Source organism: Capronia coronata (genome assembly GCF_000585585.1).
Source record: "Capronia coronata CBS 617.96 chromosome Unknown acBCG-supercont1.3, whole genome shotgun sequence".
In the NCBI taxonomy this organism is placed as follows: Eukaryota; Fungi; Ascomycota; class Eurotiomycetes; order Chaetothyriales; family Herpotrichiellaceae; genus Capronia; species Capronia coronata.
In genome coordinates, this window is record NW_006912895.1 from 2,266,387 (window position 1) to 2,294,347 (window position 27,961).

Genomic DNA, 27,961 nt, shown 5'->3' on the forward strand with positions numbered 1-27,961 from the left:
TCATGGTCTTCGATTTGTATCAATACAACTGTTCACGCTAGAGGGGATCCTGGTGCATGCAATACAATTTGCCGACGTGCTTTCTCTGATGGCGACCTTTGCAAACCCTCCTGACCGTTGATCCGACTTCTTCTTCCTGCCTAGGCACGCGCCGTTGACCATGTTCACCTTCACTCCCTTGCTAGGGGCGCAGTGCGACTCCCGAGCCTCGCAGTCCATTCTCGAGCTAGATGGTGGGATCAAGATTCTGGTGGACGTTGGATGGGATGAGCGCTTCGATACTCGTCAATTAACCGAGATAGAAAAGCAAGCTTCGACTCTGTCCTTCATTCTCCTCACTCATCCTACCACTTCCCACATTGGTGCCTTTGCACATTGCTGCAAACATATTCCTGTGTTTTCTCAGATTCCTATCTATGCTACACCACCTGTAATTGCGTTCGGCCGAACTCTGCTGCAAGACCTCTACTCCTCATCCCCGCTCGCTGCGACGTTCATCCCGGGCTCAGGTTCACCGGAAGACGGGTCGAGTACGGACGACAAATCGCGAACGAATATCCTCCGCCAGGCTCCCACGTTCGAAGAAATCAACAAGTACTTCCAGCTGATCTCACCATTGAAATACTCGCAACCACTTCAACCAACGGCGTCTCAATTCTCCGCGCCCATCGAGGGGCTCACCTTGACTGCATACAATGCTGGACATACGCTGGGAGGCACAATATGGCATATACAGCATGGGATGGAATCGATCGTCTACGCGGTGGACTGGAACCAAGCAAGAGAGAACGTGGTGGCGGGTGCGGCATGGTTTGGTGGGGTCGGAGGCGCCGAGGTCATCGAACAACTACGCAAGCCTAGTGCTCTTGTGTGCAGCAGTGTTGGCGCGACTAGGGTAGTATTGTCGGGCGGCCGCAAAGCTCGGGATGATGCTCTCCTAGGCCACATCAAAAGCAGTATAGCCAAGGGCGGAACGGTACTCATACCCACGGATTCAAGCGCTCGAGTGCTGGAGTTGGCCTGGCTACTGGAGAAGGTGTGGTCGGATCCAGCACATTCTCCCTATTTGAGGAATGCAAAAGTGTACATGGCAAGCAGGTCCGCTAACGCGACGCTCCGCCACGCTAGGAGTCTGCTAGAGTGGATGGACGACAGTATTGTTCGGGAGTTTGAGGGAGAGGACGACAACCCCACCGCGCAAAACCAGAGACGAGGTTTCGGCGGTAGGGCTAACGGGACAGCAAAGCCATCTCGACCTTTTGAATTTCAAAATGTCAAGATCGTGGAGCGGAAACACCAGCTGGAGAAGATGCTGAAAGTGGAAGGCCCGCGGGTCATCCTTGCGAGCGACGTCACTTTGGATTGGGGCTTTTCACGGTCTCTGTTGGAGCATGTCGTGCAGAGACCGGAGAATCTTCTGATCCTGACCGAAAGATTGAACGTGGCATCTCAGTCTGATAGTCCCGGTCAGACTTTCTGGAAGTGGTTCGATGAGCGACAGGACGGCGTAGCCCTCGAACGAGCCGAAGGCACTGGCCAACTGGAGCAGGTTCACAGCGGCGGAAGAATGCTGAAGCTGAAGAATGCAGAAAAGGTCCCTCTCAGCACACGGGAGAATCAAAGATACCAGCAGTACATGGCAACCCAGAGGCAGATCCAGGAGTCGCTTGCAGCAACCGACAGAGATCAAGCAGTTGCAGACGACAATATGGACGATGAATCGAGCTCCTCGTCATCGGACGAATCAGACGATGAGCAACAGGGTCGAGTGTTGAATGTCTCTGCTGCTCTGGGCCACGGAGCTCGGAACAAGCTTGCATTGACCGATGAAGACCTGGGAGTCAGCATTTTGCTGCGCAAAAAGGGGGTTTACGACTTCGACGTGCGGAACAAGAAAGGTCGGAATGCTGTATTCCCTTACAGTCACTCACGGAGGCGTGGCGATGAGTTTGGAGATTTCATCAAACCGGAAGACTTTCTGCGGGAGGAAGAGAAGGAAGAACAAAACGCGCTCGATGAGGCCAGGGCGGGAGGCACGCTGGGTCAGAAGCGGAAATGGGATGACGCAAACAATGCGAAGGAGGCCCAAGCAAAACGAGCTCGGGGACACGCGCCGAAAACTGCGACAGCGGGCGACTCGGATGATGACTCGGATTCGGCGACCTCGGATGTTGACGACGAAGTTGAATCGGAAGGTATCCAGGGCCCGGCAAAGGTTGTGTACTCGACTACAGAAGTGACCGTCAATGCCAGGTTGGCATTTGTTGATTTTGCTGGACTACATGACCAGCGCAGTCTGCAAATGTTGATCCCATTGATCGGCCCTAAGAAATTGATCCTCGTGGGAGGCACCGATTCCGAAACGCTGGCTTTGGCTTCAGACTGCAAGGAGCTCCTCGGCATGAAGGTGTCCGGTGCAGATGAGCAAACTTCGAGCGAGATCTTCACGCCCAATATAGGCCAGACGGTTGACGCCAGTGTTGACACGAATGCCTGGATAGTGAAACTAAGTCGTGCCCTGGTCAAGACACTGCGCTGGCAGACTGTCAAGAATATGGGAGTGGTAACGGTGCAAGGCCAGCTCAAAGCCGAGCTCGACCAGGAGGTGGACGTACAGGATGATCCATCGGTGAAAAAGCAGAAGCTGGACACCGACGCAGCGCGCCAAACACAATCAGCACCATCACTACCTGTTGTGCCTGTCCTCGACGTGTTGCCAGCCAGTCTGGCAGCTTCCACAAGATCCGTGACCCAGCCTATCCACGTTGGTGATCTGCGACTGGCTGATCTACGACGGATCATAGCCATGGATGGTCACGTAGCGGAATTCCGGGGTGAAGGTACTCTGTTGGTGGATGGCATGGTTGCAGTGAAGAAACTTGGAACGGGAAAAATCATTGTGGAAGGCATCCCAGTCAGCGGAGTTCCCATGACTCCAAATCTGGCAGACAGCTATACGCGAGTGAAGCAGAAAGTCTACGAAGGTCTTGCTGTTGTTGCGGCAGGCTAGACACGGAGGAGTCGACAGAAACATGGTCACGATCGCCTTTTCGTTTGCATTTCCTCCTGCCATGCAGACTCTCCCTCCATCTTGCCGCTGTCATAAGGCAACAAAAGCCGTTGACTATATTATCGCGTTTGTGCCGCTGAATCGGAGCAACAAACAACAGTCGTTTACCGGGTCACCATAGCCAGAGTCATGGTCTATGACACCGATACGATCGAGGAGATAGTGCTGAACGAAGCAAATAGGCCATGGTCCTCACCCTTTAAATATGTCCTGTTTCTCCTTTCATCGTTTGATTCTCACACACACCAAGCAATCAAGAAAGCTCACTCTGCCCGTTTCCCTGTCTCCCCGAGTTGAGAAAAGCCATTTGAGGTGCCTCGAGTCTATCCGATGGCGTGTCCAGCTCCATTCTTGATGCCATTCGCCATGTCCGCACCGCCTCCTCCGCCTCCGTCAGGACTGATCGGAAAGACAGAATACCACTATTTCACCAAAGATGGCGGACCCCCCAATAAAGGGGCGGCTCCCTGCGGACCTCCGTCGTCTGGAGGAGCAGGCCTACCGCCGCCGTATTCATTCATGCCTCCTCCTCCTCAAGCACCCGCCAATCCTGGACCCAGCGGTCCATTCTTCATTCCACCGACCTCTGGGTTCCCCGGCGCAGTGTGTTTCCCCGGTGGTGGACCTGCACCACAACCTCCACCACCTCCATCAGCAGGAGCCGTTTGGTTTCAGCCACCTCCCCCTCCGGCTCCTCCAGCTCCGCCTGCTGCAGCAGCTCCGCCCCCGCCCCCTCCTGATTATCTAGGCGCAGTGGCTCACGCGGCTGCACAATCACCCGAGCCTCCCGTCAGTGGGAACCGAGTCAAAGATCGTCTCGTGGTAGTCACGGACAGTGGGACCGGATACGTGGCATCGAAGCAGAACGCGACGTTCCACCTCTTCACGTACAACGTGCTGGACAAGTACGCCGTCAACGCCAACAACCAGTTCTACATACCTCCCCTCGCATGCGAGCCGTTCCGGGTGATGACGGCGTCGTGTTCCATGCCGATCGAAGAGCTCATCGAGCAACTGGACTGCGTCAAGGATGCGCCGGCGGGATATCCGCGCTACGCCATTGGGCTGGCGGAGGCACTGGACGTGGGCAATGGCTGGTTTCAGATTGGGACCAAGTTCTTCCTCGACGAGCCGCATTCGTCCATGACTATCAAGCAGACTTGGGGGGAGAGTGTTGGCGAGGCCGGCGAGTCTCGGCCACGATATCTGATTCGGCTGCCGTAAGATGGACCCGGACCCGTTCGTGCCCTTGACATTTGTTCTGGTTATTCCGTTTGCTGATCGATTGCTTTTGTTTCTTCCAGGGGCAAACGCGCGGGCGCTTAACTGAGCGGGTGCGAGAGCAGCGCTGTACAGTGCCACTGGTCTGTGATACAGAATAGGGTTCACAGTATCACCATGTGATGGATGGTTTCTTCTTCTACACTTGTTTTGGGATGGGGGACGAAACATCCGATTGCACGTTAGTATCCTGTCTTGACACTACCGGCTACTCTTGCGAGTCTTATAGGGCATTTGGGCATGGGTCTGCAAGAGACACAGTGGCTTGCTTGTTTTAGCAAGATGTATGTGAACCGCAAGATCATATCATCCATACCTAAGGTACTCAGGTCCCTAGACTCTTGTAGCGAGATATCAGGCCCGGTTGCAGCGACTGTCGGCCGATTGGCTCTGCGGCAGGACATACCGTTTACAGCTTAGCTCCAGACTCAAAATCAATGACTTCGGTCTTGGTGCGAACCAATCACAAGCGAGTATAACTTACTTTCCTATTTGGGCCAAATCTGCCAGTTTCTAGTTTCTTGTTTCTCGTCCCTCTTTTCTCTTTCCTGCCTCTCTCGGATCTTCTGGACCCTTGTGCAATGACTTGGTATCTGTGAGAGGGTGGCTGTTATGTCTTCTGTTGTCCCAACGCCCCTCACTCCGCGCAGACTGGTGGGTTTCTGTTCATTGATGTGCTGGAGATGCCCGAACACGGTTGGTTAGAGCTTTATCGCTGGTGGGTCTTGATCCTATGCGCCTGTCGGATGTGACGGTGATTGGCTGAATGGTGCTATTCCTCCTCTGCTGTTCAAGTTGTCTCTTATCATCTTGGACGGACCCGACGGGGTATATAAACACCAACGTACATATAAAGCCCCGTCCCAGCCTCGAGTCCTCCCACCATCCCCCTCCTTTCCACATCCTTGTCACAATTTGGAGCTCTCCCACCTGCATCATTCTTCAGCGCTCTTCCCTATCGACCTGATCTCCTCGTCGGCCGTCTCCACCATGGCTGCCGCCGCCCAAGACTTCTCCTCGGCGACGCCCTCCGTGGCAAAAGCCGACATCTTCCACCCCCTATGCCCTTTGACGGGCGCCGAGATCACCACGACCGCGAACCTGGTCCGATCGGTCTGGCCGTCCAACGTCGATCTGCGTTTCAAGGTCGTCACCCTCGATGAGCCGCCCAAGAAGCAGATGGTTTCTTATCTGGAGGCCGAACATAGTGGGGCGCCGCTGCCTCAGATCCCGCGGAAGGCTTTTGTGTCCTATTACATTCGCAACACGGTAAGTCTCTAGTAACCCCCTAAAGTCTGATTTCGACGGGAAAGGGGGATTGTCTCTGGCCGGCAATCATTCATTTGTGGTCGATGTCTTGTCTGGTCGATAGGTGTTATCTATGTAAAAGAGAAGAGGATGCTTCCGTCTGGGTTGTCTATGTTGGATGGGAGTTCTGCCTCTTGCGAAGATCTGCTCTTTAATGAGACTCTTTTGATCGTCGGGAACAACTGGATTTCCCAAAGTCATTCCCTGTGCGTCAAGGCCAAACGCTGACTGATCATGTCTACTTCAGGACCGCTTCCATGAAGCCGTCGTCAACCTCTCCGCCGGCAAGGTCGAAAGCAATGTCCGCTTGGGCCCCAACGTGCACGGCAATGGAGACTATGACGAGATCTTGCAAGTGGAGAAAGCCGCGTTGGAAGACGAGGGCGTCAAGGCTGCTCTCGCCAAATTGAAACTGCCAGAAGGCACTGCCATCACTGCCGATCCATGGATTTATGGTACGACCTCACATTCTCTATCTCCCATTACACCACGCTTGTCCACTATTCTGCACTGTCGCTTCACAACATTGTGATTCGACCAAATCGGCGACTTTCCGCAGTAGCAAGGCTAATTCCAGTATGCAGGCTCCGATGGCGTCAACGACGACGAAAGACTCTTCCAAGTCTTCATGTACATGCGTGACCCTGCCAACCCCGGCGAATTGGACTCGAACCACTATGCCTTCCCACTGCCCTTCTCACCCGTGGTTGAATGCAACACGTTCAAAGTTATCCGGCTCGACTATCTGCCCACGGGCGCGGACAACACGATCCACGAGCTCCGGCCGTACGAACCGGTCCCGCCCAACGAATACCTCCCGGAAGCGCAACCATCGCTTCGCAAAGACCTCAAGCCTCTGCGCGTGCTGCAGCCGGAAGGAGCGTCGTTCACGCTGACCCCAGCCGGCGAGACGGGTCATGTGGTCGAATGGCAAAAGTGGTCGTTCCGCGTCGGCTACAACCAACGCGAGGGCATGGTTCTGTACGACGTGCGCTACGACACGCGGCCTCTGTTCTACCGACTGTCCCTGTCGGACATGAACATCCCGTACGCGGACCCACGGCACCCGTTCCACAAGAAGGCCGCCTACGACCTGGGCGACGCCGGCGCGGGCGCCATGGCCAACAACCTCAAACTGGGCTGCGACTGTCTCGGACACATCCAGTACCTGACGGCGGTGATTACGGACGACAAAGGCCTCCCCGTGCCGCTGGAGAACTGCGTGTGCGTGCACGAACAAGACGCCGGGATCGGGTGGAAACACACCAACTACCGCACGGGGCGGGCGGCCGTGGTGCGCAACCGCGAGCTCGTGCTGCAGAGCATCATCACCGTGTCCAACTACGAATACATCCTGGCGTTCATGTTCAACCAAGCCGGAGAAGTGATCTACGAGGTACGCGCCACGGGGATCCTGTCGACGCAGCCGATCGACCACGAGCTCGACAAGGTCGGCGTGCCCTTCGGCACGGTCGTGCACCCGGGCGTGCTGGCGGCGCACCACCAGCACATTTTCTCGCTGCGCATCGACCCCATGCTCGAGGGCCACGCGAACCGGCTGGTCTACGACGAGGCGCACGCCATGCCGCTCGACAAGGACTGGAACCCGCACGGCGTCGGGTACACGGTGGCGGAGACGGTCGTCGAGCGCGCCGGCGGCCTGGATCTCAACGCCGACGCAAACCGCACCTTCAAGATCCAGAACCCGGCCGTGCGCAACCCAGTCAACGGCAAGCCCGTCGCCTACAAGATCCACGCCCCGCCGTTCCAGAAGCTGCTGGCCCATCCGTCCTCGTACCACTTTAAGCGCGCCGAGTTCGCCGACCACAACATCTACGTCACCACCCACCGCGACCGCGAACTCTACGCCGGCGGATGGTATACCAACCAGTCGCGCGGCGGGACCGGCGTGCGCAGCTTCGCCGCCCGCAACGACAGCGTCAAGGACACCGACATCGTCGTCTGGGTCCAGTTCGGCATCAACCATGTCCCCCGCATCGAGGATTTCCCCGTCATGCCCTGCGAGATCCTCAAGGTCAGCTTGAAACCCGTCAACTTCTTCGATCGCAACCCGGCCCTCGACGTCCCCCCGTCCGAGCAGAGCTTCAACCAGTCCACCCTGGCCACCAACATGCATCATCAACCCGCGCTGGAGGCCACCGTCGGCAAGGATGGCGCTTGCTGTGGGCCGGCCGAGCAGCCGGGCAAGAGTAGATTGTGAAGTAAAAGTAGGGAAACGGTCAGAGATGCCGAGACCACATGTTTCGAATGAACAACAGGTGTTAAGTGAGGCTACTACTCTCTTGGACGTATCTATCTTTCTCTCGCGCCAAAAAAGGATGCGGGATACAAGATAGCGAGAATAGGAAATAGGGAAAACTAGACCATGCAACATACATACATGCAAGCAAGCTCCCCATCCGACCCCGAAGCCACGTTAGGGGTAGTAGCTCAGCGTAGGGCCATGGACCACCTCTCCCCTAGCAGATATCCTGAGTGAATGAAAATATAATGTATGTTTTTTGGAACTGCGCATGAAACCGTCGTAAGGGAAGGGCAATCCTGTCCTGGTAACCTTTTTCCAAGTCCCACATCTCATATCCCTTGTCACATAGTCGATAATCCATGCTCATATTCTGTATATACATTCTTCAAGTCTCCAGAACACCAGACCGCTCACAAGAAAAGAAGAACGAGCTAATCGATCGCCTGGCAGACGCCGTGACACAAGCCCGTCTACAAGAAATTGTCATCATTGTCGCCATTTCCATTTCCATTGCCCAGACCTCGTGAGTTCTCACTCCTGTTGTGAGGATCAGGACTTCTCGGCGGCGGCATGTACGGCATCGATATCCTGTTGTTATTGCCGTTATTGTCATATCCGCGACTGGGCTGCTGGCCGGACGGGCGTGGTCGAGAATCAGGATATGGAGCGGAAGAGCCAACGCCGGTGTCTTGGACGCCGCTCATTCCTGGTTGTGATTGGTATTGTTGTTGTTGATATTGAGGTTGATAGTATTGATGCATTTGTGGAGGGTATTGTTGGTTCGAGGAAGGATGAAGATAAGGTGGGTATTGCCGCTGCTGCTGTGGATGCGGCTGCTGATAGTGCGGTTGGCGCGACGGATACATCGCCGCTTCGTCGAGAGTCGATGTCGCGAGCCCGATGTCGCTGGTCTCGTAATAATCATGACGCGGCCGGTTGCTGAACTCGTCACTCAAGTCACTGTCCATCCTGGCCACGGGCGGGCGGGACATAGGCATTCCCTGACTGTTGGCCAGTAGATTGTCGCCTTCTCCGCCCTCTGTTCCTCCGTCAACACCACCCGCATTAATAGTGGCAGCAGAATAACGAGGAGGTCGAGCTGGGACACCATTACCGCCAACGCCAACACCGCCACTGCTCATGCCACCATTGTAAGCAGTAGGAGTGTTGAACATGGAACTTGACGACCCCAATTTCTGACCCTCGGCGTCCAAGTTGTCAGTACTAGCACTCCCTTGAGTATTCTTTCTGGTAAGGTCATAACTCGGATCCATGTGCCGGTGCTTGCGTCCCTGGAATAGCCACCTCGCTGCACGGCCGGTGGCCTTCAACATGTCCCAACCATTGAACGCGTCAAAGATGGCCTTGATCCCCAAAAAGCCGCCCTTGTATGCGCGCTCGCCTTCACCTGCGATGGTCTCGGCCATGTACTCCTTCGAACCCAACGTGTAGGGTTTCCAACTGAACGCCCAGATGTGGAAGACGGCAAAAATGGCCATTTCAATGCACAATAACAGAGCCGGAATGCCGACTTTGATATCCGGCGCCTGGACATGCTTGGTCGCTTTGATGGCGCCGGCACTAGTGAGAAACGAGATGCAGATGGTCTGCCAGAAGCTGAGAAAGATGACGAGTTTGATGGCGAGGACTTTGATCAACGGTTTGTGTTGTCGGATGTCGTTTTTGATCTGCACGTAGAACTGGATCAGGCAGTACATGGCGACAGTGACTGCCACGGACTCGAACACCATAACCCAGATATGTGAAAAGGCGGGGTTTAGAGACTCCAGACAGTATCTGTCCATGGCCTGGGTGATGACGGCCACAATGGTAAAGAAGACCCGGATGAAACAGTACTGGAAAATGGAGACCCAAATGACCTGTCACCCAGTTAGTACGAGATTCAAAGCAGAAAGGCTCTCGCGACCTACATTGAACCAGGTTAGACCGCTTCTAGGGGTCCGTAACCAACCATTCTCCGCTCCGCCGGTACATTTCTGGAGGTATTTCATGGGCCACACCCATTTCTTCGGGGTGATGGTGCGGAAGTAGACCTTTTGCTGGTGCAGATCCGGAGCGACGTATGCGCAGAGTAGGCTGAAGAAAGAAGCGATCGCGAATGCCTCGTAACAGTCGCGAATGACTTCGAAATACACGCTGTGGTTGTAGAAGTAATATGACAGGAAAGACACGGCGGCGTAAACTGGGACCATGAACAGAATACGGATAATGTGTCTTTGCTCCCACGGTTTGAGATAATGTGTCGCGTGCATGAAGATCAAGAAGAAGGAGACCAGGATGGCGATGATGGTGAAGCCACCGCCGATCCATTCCCCAAGCTGATGGAAAGTGTAGTCGTCCCAGAGAGGATCTTCGCTAATTGTCATATCCTCCAACGTGGTATTACATACTGGCCAACCCATATTGGCGCAGGTGAGGGTGTGTTCTCTTCAACAAAGTCCGGCGGTCCAGGAAAAAAAGCGTCGCAGTCGTCAGGAACTCGTCGGCATCGCTCTCAACGGCCACCGCGTTGGAGAAAGGTGAGGAAAAGGTCGATCGGCACCAGGCCTAGCGACGGGGAAGCGGACGGAGGAGGATAATTATCCCAGATTCACAAAACGTAGGTCTGAATAAGGGAGGGGACTACTTCAGGTCCCTGAGAGGCGAGGTGCGCGGCCTGTATAAGCGCAGTGCGGTAGTGAGCGGAAAGAGGCTGGCTAAAGAGAGTACTCTGTAGTCGCTGCTCTCGTGTCTCGCGAGGAATCGATCGATTGTACGCAGTATACTATGTTCAAAGGAGCGTGTGGCCGAGGGTGAGTTGTGAACAAAGATGTGGGACAAACTGCGCCGCAAAGATGACGGGGGCCCTTTTGATCAAGACTGTGAATGGGACAAAGACGAGGTTGTTCCTCTTTTGCAGCGCCTTGTTCCCCCTTCAGCGCGTGCATCTGCAGATCATCAGAAGGCAGGGGTTCGAAAGGCGACTCGCGGCTGTGGGACGCTGGACGCCGGGCGCCGGATACTGAGTATGGAAACTCGAGACTGGATAGTGGATGTTATACACCCAATCCACGCAGCTGAAACCCCCCGAACTTATGCGACAGACCCTGACATCTGGCAGCTGGCGAGTCATCAACTGGTAGGTGGCTGGGTAAGGGACGAAGTTGATGCTGCTGAGTGGCTGAGATGGAGACGGTGGGAACCCTGGTCAGAGTCAAGAATTCAAGTTGGGTTAAGCTCATTTAAGGCCGCCAAGGCCCTGCGGCCCTGAATCCTTATTTTAGATCCTAATCACTGAACTAGTACCATTACAGATTAGTACAGTACTAATACTTCGGCGACCTTATACAGAGCATAAACTCTGTATAAGGTAGCAGAGCTGATGTACTGCCGGCCAGGTGTGATCCTCCACCAGCCATTGATTGCGCAAGCCCTCGGGTCTTGATTACAGCGAGTTTATTTCCATGCCATCGCTTATTTCCCACCTCTTAACCCATACGGACACAGGAGAGATACCACGGTCTTGTCAATGGACGGGATATATTCATCTGTCACGAAATATTTGACGCTTCTCTTCCCTAACCATGCCCTGGGGTATCTTGTGAATGCGGCCTCTCAGGCCGGCGACAATGATACAATCATATGTATATATACACCTTGCTTTTCCTTGACTTTCGTTGTGTGCCAATCCCACGCCGTCGTCATGCCCGTAGTCATGTGAACCAGAGTTGAACTGGTCCGAGACTCATTCCGTCCGTCCGTCTCGTCTTGCCCGTCTAACAGCGCTTCGGTTACCAAACTCCCGCTACCAAGCGGTGAGATCTTCAACCTCTGCCTCTCCAAAAGTGCTGCTCTTGGTCATCTTGCCCACACCGTCTTCGACGTCCCCATCCTCGCCGTCAGCAAGACCCGGCCTGTTCATGATATCCGGCAGATTCTCGCGGAAGAAAGCAAGCAGATAGTTGTTCACCTGCTCAAACTGCAACAAAAATGCATCATGCCCTTCAGGACTTTCGATCTTGCCCAACTTCGCATTAGGAATACACTTGGCCAGTTCCTCCTGTTCGGCGAAGGTGAAGAGGCCGTCAGACTCGATTCCCAAGACCAGCGTTGGCTGTTCAATCTGCGCCAGGGCTTCCTTGACACTCGGGGCGCGGTTGCGGGAGACGTCGTGGGTGTCGAGTTTGCGGGTGATCGCGATGTAGCAATTGGCATCGAACCGTTTGACAAACTTATTCCCCTGGTATCGCAAGTAGGACTGCGCCGAGAAGTAGTGGTGGGTCGGACGGGACTTGTTTTGGCGGACAACGGGAACAGGAACAGCGAACTCCGTGGTACCGTTGAATTGGGGATCATTGAAGGTCATCGAGGTCTCCTGCACAGCAGTCAAATCCGATTGTGACTGTGATTCAGAGAGAGTTCCACTGCGAGAGGAAGGGCGCGAGTCCCGCGGTCCTCTGGCTCGCTTGTTGCCGTCGTTGTGAATCGTCCAATGTTGGTTCTGGGCCTGTGGAGGGCTGGTATTTTCCTGGTTGATTGACGGCTGTTTCGACAGATCAGGAGTGTTCCGACCAAACCGAGCCTCAAAGGAGTCGCGACTTCGATAGGTAAGAAGGGCGGACATGCGAGCTGCGCCTAGTCCTGCGGTGGGAGGGTCATCAAATGAATAGTATCCGTCCTCATACTTTGGATCAGAATAGATCGCTTGACGCTGCGCCTCACCCCAGCTGATCCCCCATGCACTATGACTTGCGGATGTAGCGATGGGCGCGATGCACCGCACATAATCTTTGCCGAAATAAGCATATTCCAGGGCCAGCATACCTCCCATCGAACCGCCTACCACGCATGCGATCTGCCGCACTCCGAGATGGTCGAGGACAATTTTATGGATACTATCAAGTGTGGTCAGCTTCAGCAGTCATTTGACACCCTGCAAGAACTTACTTCACATCATCTCTTATCGTTGTCAGAGGGAATTCTGGGCCATATCTCTCAAGCGCCGGATCTCCATCTTTGTAAGTCACAGGACTGGCACTGCCGTATGGACTTCCGAGACTGTTCAAGCAGACAATAAAAAATCTGGAAACATCGAAGGCCCGGCCTGGTCCTCCTAGTAAAGGCCCCCACCAGTCCGCAACATCGGCGCTGCCACTCAAGGCATGACATATTACCAAAGCATTGTCCCCATTTTCCGCGAGTTGACCTCGTGTGGTAAATGCGACAGGTGCGTTCTTGAGAACAACGCCGGATTCGAGGGTGAAGGTGGGGATGATCGCATACTGTTGGTCGGAAACAAGTTTGGCGAAAGGGTTTTCAGGTTGCTCTTTGACAATCTCTACGGGATTTAGTAGCCGTTGACTCACAATCGAGGTGGAAGAGAATGGAATTGGGGGCGGAGGGCATTGGGTCTGCGTGGGAATACTGACGGAGTTTCGTCTTGCTATGGACGTCGCCGTTCTTGCTTGTAGACGACATTGTGAGGCTCAGTTTGGTTCGAAGTCTTGCAATCCTTGCGATCCGGAAATAAGTGTCGGTATAGAGGCAGATGCAAGAGATTAGGTGAGGTCCATCTGTCGGTCTTGCGTTTCCCTGAATGACTGAACGCTAAGTACTGTGAGTCAACTGTGCGATGGGAGAATGTAGATGAGGTGCAGCAATGACTGTCCATGGATCCAAGTCGCAGATTGAGAAGGCCAAAATTACAACACGGTCTGACAACAAGGAGTTCTCCATCACAGGGGCCATGCGCCCTTTCAATGGCTGCATGGCGTGGTAACTCTGTTCGTCAGACGTGCGATAATTATTTTATGACTGTGTCGCCGTTAGAGCGCCAGCACACCATTATCATTGGCGACACAGGATTTATACTGCACGTGACATCCTCAGCCTTGCTGAGCCCCACTTTCAAGATACAGCGTCGTGCCAGCAGTCGAGCGTGTAGAGCACAAAGATCCCTTCGTTCTGAGACTATAACGACAAAAGCTATGGTACATTCGAGACACGACATTCTACGTGCACTGTCCAATACTCAGGATATGTAGTGTTGAATATGTTATATGCGACGGACAGCAACGACCCCTACAAAGAAGAAGTCTGTCTCTCTTTTGACTGGCCGCGGCGAGTCTAACCGTCCATCTATCAACCGGAGCGCGGTCTTCAAATTATTTTATGTTTCGCGAGCTGGAATCAGCGCTGACTATCTACCTACCCTGTCTGGTGGCGGTACGGTCAGCGGCCATACTTTTTCTTAAGCAGACATCTCAATCAGAGAGAATCTTTTCTTCACATCTCAATTCCAATACGGCGCCTTCAGCCCCGTCAAACTATTCAATATGCTTTCGTGGTCGCCAGTATCTTCCTTCTTCCGCTGTCCACTCAGCTCCATTTGAATGGCGCGGTGGATGTGGACAAGCCAATCCACATAACTCTGGGCCTCATTGTTGCGGTCTTCCACAAGCATTCGAGCGTACTCAAACTCCGAGCCGTCCAGTCCTTGTCGGGCCAGGGTAAAGGTGGCGGCTTTGCTGCCTCGAATCGTCGACATGTATTGCAGCAAATTGCGCACCTGAGCATTTAGTCGGGTCTCCAGCACAGGAAGTTCATTCATCATCGGGTCGAGATCTTGTAGGCTTGTGACTCCTGCACCAAAGAGATCCTCTAGCAGGTTGGGAGACACCTGAGCATGGAACCACATCAGGACAACCTGTCCATTGTCCACCAAATATACTCCACCCTCGTCGACACGGGCAAAGGACGCGCGAACTGTCGGTGGAACCACTAGCTGCGATGTCTCCGGATGGGCAAAGCAGTCCTCCGGATTCAGATTATGGATAGCGTAAATTCGGGGATAGAGGTAGAGTGCCGTCTCGGTCACTCCAGATGACCTCATCATTCGAGCCGAGTGCACACGACGGTCGGTTGGTTCGACGCCGCCTATGAAATGTTATTAGCTGGAACCTGAATAAACCACACAGAAATAACATACCTTTGAAAGCTCGGGTCTTTATCAGTGCCAAAGTGTACATGGCGAACTCCTTGAGGTGCTCTGGAAGGACCAGCTGCCCTGGTGGATGCGATCCCGAAAAGTTCTTTCGATATCCAGCAAGAATGTCAATGGTTTTCTCCGTGATACTGGCCCGGATATCTTTCAGAGACCGTTCTGGAACCTTTTGAGAAGCTTCTTTGGCCATGATGTTGACGACTGCATCTTGATCAACAGTGCGCATCGTTTCCGCCGCTCCTTCGTTGACCCCCGCAACGATGTTGATGCATCTCACTCTTCTTTGGCCAGTGGCTGAAGTGTATAGAAGGGCTGCTTGGAAGTGAGCATCCAACTTGGTATCCAACTTGCCATCATAGGAGAAAGTCACGCCGATGGCTTTATCAGCATCGATCGTGCCGATTTCTAAATCTGCGCCAAAGGTGTGTTGAAGGAAAGAGCCGTAATACGATGACACTTGAAGGCCGTTGGAGCATCGCACCTTCATCAATGCTTGGTAGCCTGTCTCTCGTTGGACCGAGTGTGTGATCTCGGTCTGCAGCTTCAAAGAGTCACGTGGCGCCACGAAGTTTGGATAGAAGAACATTTCTCCGCCGGTCAAGCGCGACATATGGCCTATTGTGGCAACATCCATATATCCACCACTAGCGGCGGCGAGGAAAAAGTCGACACCGATACCCGCTGTGACCATGGCACCAGCAGTCTTCTTCCAGCCAGGATGCTCGGTTGTGAACAATCGCCTCTCAGCATCCGTATCACGGCCTTTGCCATCATCACGCAGGTGCAATCTACCTGGGCCCCAAGTCGGCAGTGTAGACAACGAGCAGATGATCTTGCCGCCTGTAGAGGACAGAGCAGCCAATGCGGCGTTCAATGTGGGTAATAGAGCGGGTTCGGGGTTCTTGACGGCTGAAAACATGGTCGGTATAGACTGGAGAAGAGAAGTGATCACACTCTTCGACTCTTGTGGATCAACAAACAGTCCTTCTGCCAGAGGCACAAAAGGATCGTCAAGATCGGTCATCACCATCATTTGCGCCGAGTCAAGCCCGGGCGTAAGATTGTAATAATGTACTTCTTTGTCATAAGTGACGATGCCAACTCTGGCTCCGATAGGCAGCTTGCCAGCTGGAACTGTGTCGTCTTCTGAGTCAACGTCATCTCTGTCGTGGCCGTAGAGTGCGTCCAGTATGCCAGCGCATACGGACTCGAGAAATCCGCGGTTGATCGCTTCCTGCGTAACGTCGATGAGAAACAACCACCGCATCGGCATGGGCTCCTTGGTGTAGTATTCTTTGGGTACAAGAAATTCCACAGTTCCCATCATGAGCTCCGGTCGTTGTGACCGGTCGACCCGTACTCCTGCCATGTCTGTGGGCGCGAAATATTCCGGTGCCACTTCGTTGGGGAAGTTACACATGTTACAAACGAATCTGCTTCCACCAGATCTGAAAGTCATGAACGGGTTGATATAGGTCCTGCACCTTCGACAACGAGGGGGTCCAGCCTCGCCAAAATCAAGGACAGGGATTGGTTGCTCTCCTTCTTGCAATGGAGCAAAGGGTTGAAGGACCATCCCTAATGGGAGTCCGGTCGACGCAAGCGCCTCGGCTGTCGAGGGTATGTTGTTGATGGTCAGACGTGCGAATTTTGGAGAGGAATTACCTTGGTCGATGGCCGTAAAAGCGACAGCGGCCGGAGGTGGCAGATGCTTCTCCATGGTAGGATGAACATTTTGCTGATAGTATAGCGTCGCGATGTCCCGCGACCTGGCCACACTAGGAATCTGCTCTGGGTCGACCCGGCCCTGAGTTGCCACGGCCTCTTCTCCCATCCGTAGTTTATCTGCTGAATTTACATACGCAGTTTGCGGCGGCTGGCCAGGTATGCCGGATCCGACTTGAGGCCCAGCACCAAGGAACTGAGATCCTCCTGTAGTGCCTGGAGGCTCATTGTCCAGGTTTGATGACGGCGCAGGCGCGGCCGCTATGTCATGGTATGCATGCCTCTCTTTCTTTCTATGAGACCGTATAGGTGCAGCCGACATATCCAATCCTCCCAGCTGGGAAGCAAGGCCATTCATAACATCTGACTGTACAGGCACTTGCCCCGGGACTTGCCCGGAGTAAGGCAGCTGCTGCGCATTGGCGTATACCTGTTGGGCATTGGGAGTCGTGCCTTGGAATTGGTAACCTGGCTGCGGGCTGACCGAGGGAGGATAGTGAGGAACGTTCGACTGTGCTCGGGGGTCATTGAGTCTTGGATCCTGGTTGACTTGGTATGACTGCCCAGTGCCTCCTCCGTAGTGTGCGCCGTACTCGGTCATTGTTGTAGCATAAGAAAGCAATCAGGGAATTGACAGTCTGCGCTTCATAGTGATTCGGGGGAACAAACAGGAGATGTTTGATGGCTTAGAATCGGGATCGCTTTTTGGAGTTGTAGCAGGCTTGTGGTACCTCAATCGATGTATAAAAGGAACACAGCACACTGTTCAAGCGAGCTCTCAAGGTTGACCACCTATGTCAGTCGAACTCGAATTGGACAAAGTTCCCCGGAGTCTCGTCGGTCGCGAGTTGGAGAGAAGTGTCAAGTTCAAGTGGCACGAGTGAATCTGAAAACGGACTTGTCTGACGCCACGTGTAACAGCGGGAATTTGAGGAAAATGGTGGACGACTTTTCAGTCAGACAACCCTTATGTTTACGGCTGCTGCTTGGCGCGTTGAGACGCCAGATTCAAGTTCAGCTCCCCAAGTCTATATCTCTTGTTCATGGAAGCGTAGAACCGCCGCGTCGCAAGCACCGAGATCATTATAATACCTGACGAGGGAATAAGTGTCGAAGGTTCTGACGGTCCCAAAAGCATCAATCAATTCAAAGCACAGCAGACTAGTGGGAGTTCAGATCCCGAGGCTTGCTTCGTTACAGAATCCTCTCCCTCTCTCCCATGTTTGTTTGCCGTTTGAACAGGAACATGTCATTCGATCACCATGAAACTATCTGCTGGCCCTCACGGTCCGCGCCTGATCCGTTTGCTCTCACTAGCAGCTCTAGAGCCACCTCTAGGTCCGCCGTTGCCATGACCAGGCCCTCCGCTCCCGTAAGGGGGACCTTCGTCTCCTCTGCCGTGCTTCCGCGCCGATAATTGATCATCCCTCGGTGGCCCGGATCTTGCGTATCCTCCCCTTCTGTCGTCATTGTCTTGGGAGTAATTGTCTCGGCGACTTGTTCTCTCATCCCGCCTGGAAGAGTCGGTTGTCCCGTGTCTATCATCTCTCGCATCCCGACCATCTCTCTCGCCTCTATAGTCGCGGTCACCACGAGCCTCATCGTGCCGGCTTGAATGGCGAGACGACCTCCTGTCCGATCCCCGTTCGTCAACCAGTTCGCTCCTGCGATCTCGAGTGCTATCGTGTCGGGATAAGGATGGTCTCGTAGCGACTGGTACATCGTTTGGATTAGAGGATGCAAACAGGTCTTGTTGTGTCGGATAGCCATTCGAGCTTGGCCCGCCTGGTGGTGGTGGTGGGGGAGGGGGTGCCATGTGTGACCCAAATGTAGAGCTGTTTTGTCGCATGCCTCCTCTTCCTCGAATCGATGTACCAGCCTGAGCCAGCGTATTGTTGACGGCTGCGAGAGGATGACGATTGTTGCGCCCACTGGGTCCGCCCATATCTCCCCCGTGTGGCCCGCCAGGGGGTCCCCTAGTCGTGGGCGAAGGTCCAGACGGAGCGCCCGGAGGAGCATTACCTCTGGGTCCGGCCGGTGCACCACTTGGGTGGTTCTGCTGTTGACTCTGCGTTGTTCGGGCCGCGTCGCCCCCGGCCGGTTCGATCTGATTGACACGTGACGGATGGACACCCACGGCATCAACTGAAGTGCTCGGCGTAGATGGTGCTTCATTGTATGAGCTGGTCCGTCCGTGCCTCCTCGAAGGACCTGTTGGGGTGGGTCGGTCAGGGAAGGAAGACGGAGACGGCTGTGTATTCAGCGGAGCGGCTCTCATCTTTGATCCTGCCCCAGGACCCGGTCTGCTTCGGGGACCCGAAGGTACATCCAACTCCGCAGAGCGTTCTCCACCCATTGCGCTTGTTGGTCTCTGTGAGGACTCCTGCTCAAGTCGACCATGCTGCATGTCAATTGGCGGCCCTTGCCGTGATTCCCTCTTGTACCCGCCAGGTCCATTGGACCGGCCATTTAAAGAAGGTTCCGCAGAAGCTGACGTGTAAGGGGCTTGTCGTCCAGTTGACGGATCTGACCGCGGACTTGCGTAGGATCGCTCGTCCATATCGCGTCGGGAAAATGACCGCCGGTCATCATCCCTCCGTGGAGAGCCTGGGCGCGATGATCTCGATGGCCTATCGTGAGAGTTGCCCTTCGGCGAGGGGAGATGTCGTGGCTCTGAACCGCTCTCGATCAGTGCAGCACGTGCCGGATTGATGGCGACTTGTGACGAGTGGGCAGGAGGGTCCTTGATCTGAGGAGCGGCCGCGTCAAAGCCAGCCTGTTCGCCAGGTGGTGGGGCTCGTCCTCTGGGAGTTCCATCTCTGCCATCTCTCTCACGTTCGGCGGGTGGAGGTCGAACAGCTGGGCGCTCTCGATCTGGCATCGGTACACGATCATAGGGGCCACCTCGTTGAGGTTCCCGACCATAGCCGCGATCATCCCTACCGGCATGCGACGGACCATCGGGGCGCTCATATCTGCGAGAATGCCTGTCGTAGTCATCGAAGGGAGGCTCTGGGCCACGAAAACCCGCCCTCACTTCCCGACTGTGGCTGGTTCGCGCTTCGGGCATCAACCTTCCAGCATCTCCAGGTTGTCGGGCTGATACACGAGGGCCTTCTCGGTGACCGTTGCGTCCGTCAGCAGGCTCTGGGCGGCTGGGAAGACTTGCAGGAAGAGGCCGCGGTAATGGAGGAGGTGATATCCGTCTGGATTGACCATATGGCCTGCTCGAGTCTGCGCGCGGAGTCCTCACATCCCGTTTCGCCGGTGCAATTGGTTCAATTTCTTGAGGCGCCGGTGTAGCAGCGCCATTGGAGGGGGACGGTCTCGAAATTTCGCCGGACGGGGCTTGGAAGCCTGGTTTGGAAGGCTCAACAGAGGCGTGGGACTTGTGAGTCCGGTCGGAACTGTCAGGCTCCTCTCTGACCACATTTGCCCTATCTTCCGTCTTCGCTGGGACATCGGCCATAACAATGTCCTTTGTCTCATTTCCGGCCTCGCTCTTCACTGACGGGTTCTCCGTTGAGTTTGCGTTCTTTGAAATCTCCATCTTGGCCGGGGGACCATTCTGGTCATGCTCGCCAGCCTTCTCTTGACCTTGACGAAAAGCCTGCGGGATCATCCATGCTTTTTCTCTTCTGTGTAAGGCACCGAGCAGAGCTTGCGATGATACCTTCAGGTCTTCCTTGTCGGATTCGTTCAATTTGTCAACAGCTTTCTGAAGGCCGGTCCCGTGCCAATTGACTGCCGGATACACTGCAGACACAATGCGCAGAACAGATATAGCATTCCGGACATGCATGTATTCCGGAGAGGTGAGACACTTCTGGAGCGCTGCGAATATGTTGCCATGCCATTTATAGAGCACTCTCCGGAAGCTCTCGAAATCCAGCAGAGACACGACTTTCCCACTCTCCACCTTCATAGCGAAGCCCGGTAGGTTTTTCTTGCTACCCCATGCCTCCCTCTCGTAGATTGTTCTCGACCCATGCCAGCGCGAAAGGTCCTTGAGAATCTCATTGAGAAATCTGCCAAGATTGTCTGCCTCTTTCGACGTACACATGAATATCAGGGACACAAGTCGAGATGGTCTGAAAATTAAGTCATAGAAACCGAGTGTACGAAAATTCGGCGTACCAGCTCCGTGAAGGAATTTGACAAGTTTGAAGCAGAAATAGGCATCCAAAGGCGAGAAAAGAATCCGAGGGAGAAAGCAGTGTTCCATGAGTGCCGTGTTAAGCTGCTTGTCCATCCTTGCTTTTCCGTGGAACCATTGGTCCTTTTCGCGTTGCAGGCGAGCTTTGCTCTCAGCAAACGCTTTCAGGTGCTGCTTGTTCTCCACTAGTAGCTTGTCGATGAGCTCTGTGATCTCTTTCTTTGCCATTTCTTTCTTTCTTGTCCCGGATAAGCTCACATCCGAACGGTCTGCGGAGATCGCAGCAATCTTCTTGTGCTGGCGTGATAGCTCGTCCTCATATGACTTGCCAGGAATGGTGATGTCGTACAGCGACAATTGCCAAAAGGTGGTATAGAAGCCGGTGCCAATGACCTCGACGACGTCCCCAGGCACAACAGGCGAAATGGCGGTCATGACATCCTTCATGACAGGATGCCAGCGATCTTCTGGCGGAGCTTCGGAATGGTTCGGCGTCCTGCTGCTTGAATCAAGCTCCAGAGCAGAGCCAATTGTGTCGCTTGCGGTCGGCGAATCACTCGCAACTTGTTCTGACTCGACAGCTTCGCCATCTTCTTCAGAACCTGCATTGATCTGATCCGCCATTTCAACGTCACCATTGGCCTCTTTAGTCACCCCAGCTTCATCCGGGCGTATATCTTTGGAGTGGTCTCGGTCGTACTCGGCCATTTGTCTGGTAATGATTGGGCGGCTGATCCAGAAGGCCACCTCGGGATGGATCTCGTAGTCAATGAGCAAGCTCACCGCGTCTGGGATAATGGCTTTGAAGTCCTCAAATGGGAGATTCCATCGTAAAAGTTCGAGGTACTGCACCATGACTCGATGAACCTCGTCATAGGTGTTGCCAACGGCCTTTAAAGGTACGTCGGCTTCCTCAAATACACAAGCTTGCCGCTGTTGAGCCATTGAGATCAGAAACTTTGCGGCCAGGCCTGTCTCCTGTAAGGATCTCACTAATCGTTCCGAGGTCTTTTTGGAATCATGCCGCCGATCCAGTAGCTGCAGAATCGTTTGCGATTGGAGTAGTGGCCCGCCTCCCATGGCTTGTAGCTGGGCGTCGTTGTAGTTTGTATCGGTCGCAATCCCTGCCATGGAGACTGTGATTTGCTCCAGCATTTTCAAATCTGTCTTATTTCCCTGTTCGAGTTGCTCGAAGACATATTGCAAGATTGGGCCAGGCTTCATCATGCCGTATCGTTTGTAGATCTTTCCGGCAAATTGAGCAAGAGCCGAAAGCCAGCGGCTTGTAAAGATGCCTCCTTCTTGTATCCGGCTTCTCCCTGCCTTAGCCATCGAGCTCACAATTGCCCATGTAAGGACATCATAGCCGAGGTCAGTGAAGTAACGGGCACCTTCCACAAATACCTCTGCAATGCTGTCGTAGACTTCGATCTGTGTCAGAGCAGTTGTAATGACGACGTGGGGATTTGCAAACGCAATCTTGGCCAACAACCGTGCCATAGGCCGTACGTTCGTGTTTGAGATGCGTTTGAGGATGTCCTTAGTTTCAGCCTTGGCCTGATCGAATGCAGCTTTGACGTCTGGGTTGCGGGATGTCCTACCCGTCAACCACTCCAAGTACATCAGATAACGGGTGCTGACCGGGAAGTTGCTGATGAGTTCAAAAACCTCATTCACAACACCAGCATTTGACTTTGTCAAGCTGAGAGCCGGAAGGAGGATCCGTTGGCTGAGATCCAACCAGCGAGAGCGAGATTGCTCGGTCTTGTTGGTCTGTAGATCGTGCTTGCCGATGCGGGTGATCTTGAGGAGAAGAGCTGGATCCTGCCCTATTTTGACCCCAACGAGTGGTAACAGGGTCTCACAGAGTGTGAAAACGTCTTCAACAGTCTGACAGACCGGAATGTTGTCGCTCCATTCGTCCCAATAGAATCGGTAATCGGTGCCATCAGCACTGTCAGTCTTGTCGAGCAGTGCCCAACGCAATACTTTCCGCTCAGGAGTCTCAACGAGCCTGACCTGACCCTTCTGTAGGCCTGGCAAGTCGGTCTCATACGTCGGTTTCGGGACATGAAGGCTAGGGCGATCTTGGAGAGGTCGTACTTCGCCGTATACCTTACTCAGGCAATGGTGCAGGATGCGGTGGATGTACTCCGGTAGCTCAGGGAACAGTTCGATCAGCCATGGAAATTTGCCTAAGATGAAAAGCGCATCCGGCAGGGCCCCAATTGCGAGTAAGCTCTTCAACAAGAGTACCTTCTGATCTGCGGGGCCGGTCGCATCTTTGACGGCTGGCTTTTGGGCCTCGTGCTCTTTGGAGGGGGTGCTAGCACGTGTCGTCGAATCCTTGAGGCGAGAGTTGCCGGGTAGAGTATCGTCGGCCAGAGCACCCGCCATCAACAGTGCGTTCTTCATTCCTGCTCCTGGTCTCGCGGCTCGCTCTCTTTCCGCCTTCTCTTTGAGCTTTTGTTGCTTCAGATCTTCCATCTCGTCATCTGTCCTCCATATGTGGGCATAAAGGTCCTTTAGTGAGATAAAGCCAATCTTGATCAGAAGGGCAGCAAGGTATATGAGATGATCCGGAAGCACGTCAGTTTCATCTCGTGCGGGAGACGATGAGTAGAATCTCAGCTTGAATCCCAGAAGTTGCGCAGCATCCCGGTTTCCTCCCGGAGGAAGAGTGCCCGTCTGTTGGACCCACTGCACCAATAGTTCATCACCTGATGATGCTGCAAGATCAATTTGGTCCTGGGTGACTTGCGATCTGCCAAGAAGATAGAACGCTTGAAGGCCTTGTTCGCGCGCCTGAGGCCAAAAGTCCTGATCACGAGCATCGGCATCTGCTGCAACAAGCTGCTTCTGCTCTTCAGTGAGGTGCCATTCAGCACAGCCTGGGTATGCCCAGAGAGGCAGTCCTGTAAGCACTGGCCTCACCTTTCCCAGGCCTGACGACCGTGGCCACCAGGGACTGGCACGGAGGAATTTGACGAAGAAGCGGAATTGTTTGACAAGGACTGCTCCAAAAACGTCGAGAACAACGTCCAGACTCCGACCAACATCAAGATCAAAGGCGCCGATCATAGCCTTGACTTTTTCGACCGTGTCCTCGACTACCTCGGCAGTAGGAGGCTCGTTGCCGCTCGTTGTGAACAGTTCCGTCATCAGTTTCGCAAATCCTTCGGATTCTTCCCTCATCAGATTGAAATTGGCTTGTCGATACAACAGATTAGTTTGTTTCCGTATACCCATCCGGTTGAAGGTGTTCCTGATCAGATCCAGCTTCTCGAGCAACGGCGCATCTAGTTCGAGGCGTAACAAGCCAGGGGATAGTCCGGTTGAGATCAGGAAAGCTGACAAGCGATCAACCGGCATGGTGCTGTCTCCTTCAAAGATCACAGATATCGAATCCAGCAGTGTAGCCTGCGATGGTGTTGTAGGAGAGGCCGCCGCAATATCGCCTGTCGCGTTCTCATTGTCGAGGATCTCTTTGACCAAGGAACCAGCATCCGACGGAGTGAGTCTTCCATAAACAACTGAGTGTACGAGCTCCTGCATAATGGCCGCAAGAGTGGTTCCCTCGTCCTCTTGCTGTGCGCCTAAACCCTGTTGTAACACATTCTCCTTTCCTCCCGTCTGCCATGAATCACAAATCTCCTTGGTGAGATACGTGTAGTAGTAGGGATGAGACTCCGGGGGAGGACTCGTAAGGGGGATATCGGTAACGTCGAACTGTTGGCTGACCGCCATGGCGCCGTTGGTGCTGTTCGATTCCAGGTCTGCAGAAGGTGTCTTCATCGGTGTAGCAGGTATATCGCCAGGGTTGTTCACTGGGCTAGACGAGGTATTTCCGCCTCTGCCACCCCTGCTGAATCGCCTTCCACCCCTGCCTCGTGTCGGTGTATACTCGCGCTCATTACCCGATCCCTGGTAGGAGCCCTGGTGGGCTAGATTCAGGCTGCCAGGCCGATGCGGCGAGGGACGCGAATACTGCTGGTCATCTGAGTATGTTCTATCCCCTCTCTTTCTCTTCGCCCCGGCTGGAGGGGGCATCACTCTCAACTGCCACAAGCTGCGACCTTGGCAAGGAAGTGGTAGATCTTATTGTGAAGTCGATCATGAGTTGTAGTGAGGCATTGGGGGTGTCGAAAGATGGTGCAATTCTGAGGTGGGGCGTGTAGCTTGCCACCGCGAAAAGGGCGATCTAGAAGCTATCAATATGCCTAATGTAGAGATGGGCATCAATTGATCAAATCGATGGTGGTTTTTGTTCTGGAGGCCGTGTGTTGCAATGCCGCAGCGAGGGTCAGGAACTTTGCTGTTTGGCGAAGGGAATCCGCGACGCAGTCACCTGACTGCACTTGGCATTGCTATGCACCACAGTATGATGGCATCACGCTAATTATTAATAACCCCAGCTCGCCGGATCTGCTGCCGTCGACGACATCTTCATGAACCCAATCTTCACTTCAATTGAAAGCTTCCGCTGATCCTCATTCGTCTCCAATAGATTCAATCTAACGACAGTGCTACCGACCGACTCAAGTAGTAGCTTTTCTGACGCAGCTCCAAGAATGGCTCCTAAACTGTTGATGTATGGTAATACTAGGCTCCGTCGGATTACAGAACTGACTTGAATGTTAGCACCGGTGCCACAGGCTATATAGGCGGCGATTTCCTCTATCTAGTCTCTCAGGAGCACCCAGACTGGGAAATAAGCTGCCTTGTTCGAAACAGTGACAAGGGCGCCAAAGTTGCCGCAGCATATCCCAAAGTGCGGCTCGTCTACGGCGATCTGGACGCTACAGAGATCATCGAGGCGGCCGCTGCCAATGCCGATATTGTCTACCACTTTGCACACGCTGACCACGAGCCATCTGCCCGTGCTATTGCTAAAGGCCTTGCTCGTCGAGAGGGCGATGGGCCTGGCTATTGGATTCACACTTCAGGTGCAGGGATTCTAGGCGTTGAAACCATTCAGCTGGCGGACTACGGCAATCTATTGGAGAAGGTCTATGACGATTGGGACAAAATTCAGGAACTTAAGTCTCTTCCAGACGAGGCTCCTCATCGCAATGTCGACAAAATAGTGTTGGCGTCCTACTCTGACAAGGTCAAGACTGCCATTGTCTCCCCTTCTACCATCTACGGACCTGGCAGAGGGCCGGACAATACCCGTTCGGTGCAAGTTCCCGGAGCAGTTGAAGCATTCTTGAAACACAAGAAAGCATTCAAAGTGGGGAAGGGTCATAATGTATGGCACTATGTCCACATCAACGACTTGTCAAAGCTCTACCTCTTGCTTGGTGAAGCTGCAGTGAATGGAGGGCCTCCAGCCACCTGGAACGAGGAAGGATATTATTTGGCAGAGAACGGAGAATTCGTCTGGGGCGACTTGATCCAGGAGCTGGCGGATGCCGCGCACAAGAAGGGTGTCCTGCCAGACTCCGAGGTGGAAAGCCTGACCCCGGATGAGACGGGAAGATTGCTCCCATTCGGCCCGGTCTCAATCGGCACTAACTCGAGAGGTATATCCATTCGTGCCAAGAAGCTATTAGGATGGAAGCCTACGATGCCGAGCATTCATGACGAAGTGGCTAATGCTGTGGAGATTGAGGCTCGTCGCCTCGGGCTCATCAAAGGCCACGCAGAGCTTGTGCAGGAATGAGACATTAGGTCCCACCCCTTCCTGCTTCAGACATCGACCCCATGAATGGGTTTCACGATGTTTCCAATACTCTGTTAATAGGCAGTGAAGGCGCGGGATGTACATCCTATTCTTCCACCTCCACCTGCAAGGCTGCGGCTGGATCTCTGATATACAATAAAAAATATGCTGCGGCACTTCACAGGATGTTGCATGGGCTGTTAAGCGAGTAAGGTCGTGTTCAGTAGACAAATCCAGTCATAATATCTTGTAAGGGTGTATAAACATCCGAGCACCGAGTTTGTTTCATCAGTGGGAGTCACTGTGAGACTTTCGCAGCACAATAACAAACTCCCTCCGAGGTCGTACTATTATTACACCTCCAATGTCCTTGAAGCTGTGGCCCTGAACCTTCCACGCCTGTTCAAAACGGATGTGAGAGAGAAAAATCAGTCCCCAGTTGAACAACGAGCAGAGAGAGGTTGGGCTCGTCATCCAGGTAAATATTTAAGCTGCACTGGCACTTGCGTTAAGGTAGCTGAGACCACCACCCAGGACCACTGTAACGATAAGAGTAGGCAAGCCGGAAGATGGCAAGGAGTGGACGGAAAAGATGGGTTATCTAGTCAAGACTGATGTTCAATGTGTTTCTTCCTCCCACGACTCCACCGACTCGACGTTTGCCATCACAGTCAAGAGCAGAGCTGCCCCTCCCGTCTTTTCCTGGGCCATCAAAACGACAACAACTTTTGTCTTTTGTGCATCAGGGGCTTTGAGACTTCATGTGAGAGGTGAGCCAAGTGGCAAGGATCTCCCCAGCACTCTTCCGAGAATTGGTTTCACCATGGGCGTCTCGTCCACATTTAATACCGCCATATTGTTTGGCCGTGGTCCTGGAGAGTCCTACAAAGACAAAAAGCTTTCTCAACTCTACGGTAATTACACCGTTAATATCGAGGAGCTATGGGTGGATTATGAAATTACACAGGAGAGTTCGAACCGCACGGATACCCGCTGGGTCAGATTGAGCTCGACTTCTGACCCAGATATCTCCCTGAGGGCACATTTTGGAGAGCAAGAGGGGTTTGGCTTCTGCGCGACACACCATCAGGTCAACGATGTTGACAAGGCACGACATCCTTTTGAGTTGAAGAAGAGCAAGAAAGATTGGGTGATCTTGAGACTGGATACAAACCATCACGGGCTCGGGACAGCCAGCTAAGACACTCGAGAAGATGCGCTCACGACGGCGAATATTGAGTTCGATATTCACCTTGGAAGAGGACTCCGTCAATCATGGATCAACTGCCAGCTTCTGCTCTCGAACTCACCATTGATGCATTGAGGGAATGAGGTCCAGTCCCCACTCTGCTCGGCAGATACCGACGGCCCGGAGCGCTGAGTAGATTAGCGTCTCTATCACGCTAGATTGCCGGCTGCACACAAGCGGCAACATCTTCGCCCTAAAGGGAAAGGCGCAAACAATCTTATGTCATACCTTGGCAATC

General features: G+C 53.7%; 9 protein-coding genes across 9 annotated transcripts; 5 read left to right on the forward strand and 4 right to left on the reverse strand.

Annotated features, from left to right (window-relative positions):
- Positions 1-160: 160 nt before the first annotated feature.
- Positions 161-3,010, forward strand: A1O1_04134 (uncharacterized protein; the record flags this gene model as incomplete). The annotated part of the gene is made up of 1 exon (XM_007725031.1): positions 161-3,010. The coding sequence occupies one exon, from the start codon at positions 161-163 to the stop codon at positions 3,008-3,010; it is 2,850 nt and encodes a 949-aa protein (XP_007723221.1).
- A 426-nt stretch (positions 3,011-3,436) lies between these two features.
- A1O1_04135 (uncharacterized protein) lies at positions 3,437-4,294 on the forward strand (the record flags this gene model as incomplete). The annotated part of the gene is made up of 1 exon (XM_007725032.1): positions 3,437-4,294. The coding sequence occupies one exon, from the start codon at positions 3,437-3,439 to the stop codon at positions 4,292-4,294; it is 858 nt and encodes a 285-aa protein (XP_007723222.1).
- A 1,047-nt stretch (positions 4,295-5,341) lies between these two features.
- On the forward strand, positions 5,342-7,880 carry A1O1_04136 (primary-amine oxidase; the record flags this gene model as incomplete). The annotated part of the gene is made up of 3 exons (XM_007725033.1): positions 5,342-5,620; positions 5,907-6,114; positions 6,244-7,880. 3 exons carry the CDS (start codon positions 5,342-5,344, stop codon positions 7,878-7,880), a joined length of 2,124 nt encoding a protein of 707 aa, XP_007723223.1.
- A 515-nt stretch (positions 7,881-8,395) lies between these two features.
- A1O1_04137 (uncharacterized protein) lies at positions 8,396-10,348 on the reverse strand (the record flags this gene model as incomplete). Its single annotated transcript, XM_007725034.1, has 2 exons — positions 8,396-9,805; positions 9,857-10,348. The coding sequence occupies 2 exons, from the start codon at positions 10,346-10,348 to the stop codon at positions 8,396-8,398; spliced, it is 1,902 nt and encodes a 633-aa protein (XP_007723224.1).
- A 1,382-nt stretch (positions 10,349-11,730) lies between these two features.
- On the reverse strand, positions 11,731-13,403 carry A1O1_04138 (homoserine O-acetyltransferase; the record flags this gene model as incomplete). Its single annotated transcript, XM_007725035.1, has 3 exons — positions 11,731-12,820; positions 12,873-13,263; positions 13,355-13,403. 3 exons carry the CDS (start codon positions 13,401-13,403, stop codon positions 11,731-11,733), a joined length of 1,530 nt encoding a protein of 509 aa, XP_007723225.1.
- An 814-nt stretch (positions 13,404-14,217) lies between these two features.
- Positions 14,218-17,254, reverse strand: A1O1_04139 (uncharacterized protein; the record flags this gene model as incomplete). Its single annotated transcript, XM_007725036.1, has 2 exons — positions 14,218-14,861; positions 14,914-17,254. 2 exons carry the CDS (start codon positions 17,252-17,254, stop codon positions 14,218-14,220), a joined length of 2,985 nt encoding a protein of 994 aa, XP_007723226.1.
- Positions 17,255-17,935: 681 nt separating this feature from the next.
- Positions 17,936-24,859, reverse strand: A1O1_04140 (uncharacterized protein; the record flags this gene model as incomplete). The annotated part of the gene is made up of 1 exon (XM_007725037.1): positions 17,936-24,859. The coding sequence occupies one exon, from the start codon at positions 24,857-24,859 to the stop codon at positions 17,936-17,938; it is 6,924 nt and encodes a 2,307-aa protein (XP_007723227.1).
- A 521-nt stretch (positions 24,860-25,380) lies between these two features.
- Positions 25,381-26,474, forward strand: A1O1_04141 (uncharacterized protein; the record flags this gene model as incomplete). The annotated part of the gene is made up of 2 exons (XM_007725038.1): positions 25,381-25,400; positions 25,451-26,474. The coding sequence occupies 2 exons, from the start codon at positions 25,381-25,383 to the stop codon at positions 26,472-26,474; spliced, it is 1,044 nt and encodes a 347-aa protein (XP_007723228.1).
- An 823-nt stretch (positions 26,475-27,297) lies between these two features.
- Positions 27,298-27,675, forward strand: A1O1_04142 (beta galactosidase small chain; the record flags this gene model as incomplete). Its single annotated transcript, XM_007725039.1, has 1 exon — positions 27,298-27,675. One exon carries the CDS (start codon positions 27,298-27,300, stop codon positions 27,673-27,675), a length of 378 nt encoding a protein of 125 aa, XP_007723229.1.
- Positions 27,676-27,961: the final 286 nt, after the last annotated feature.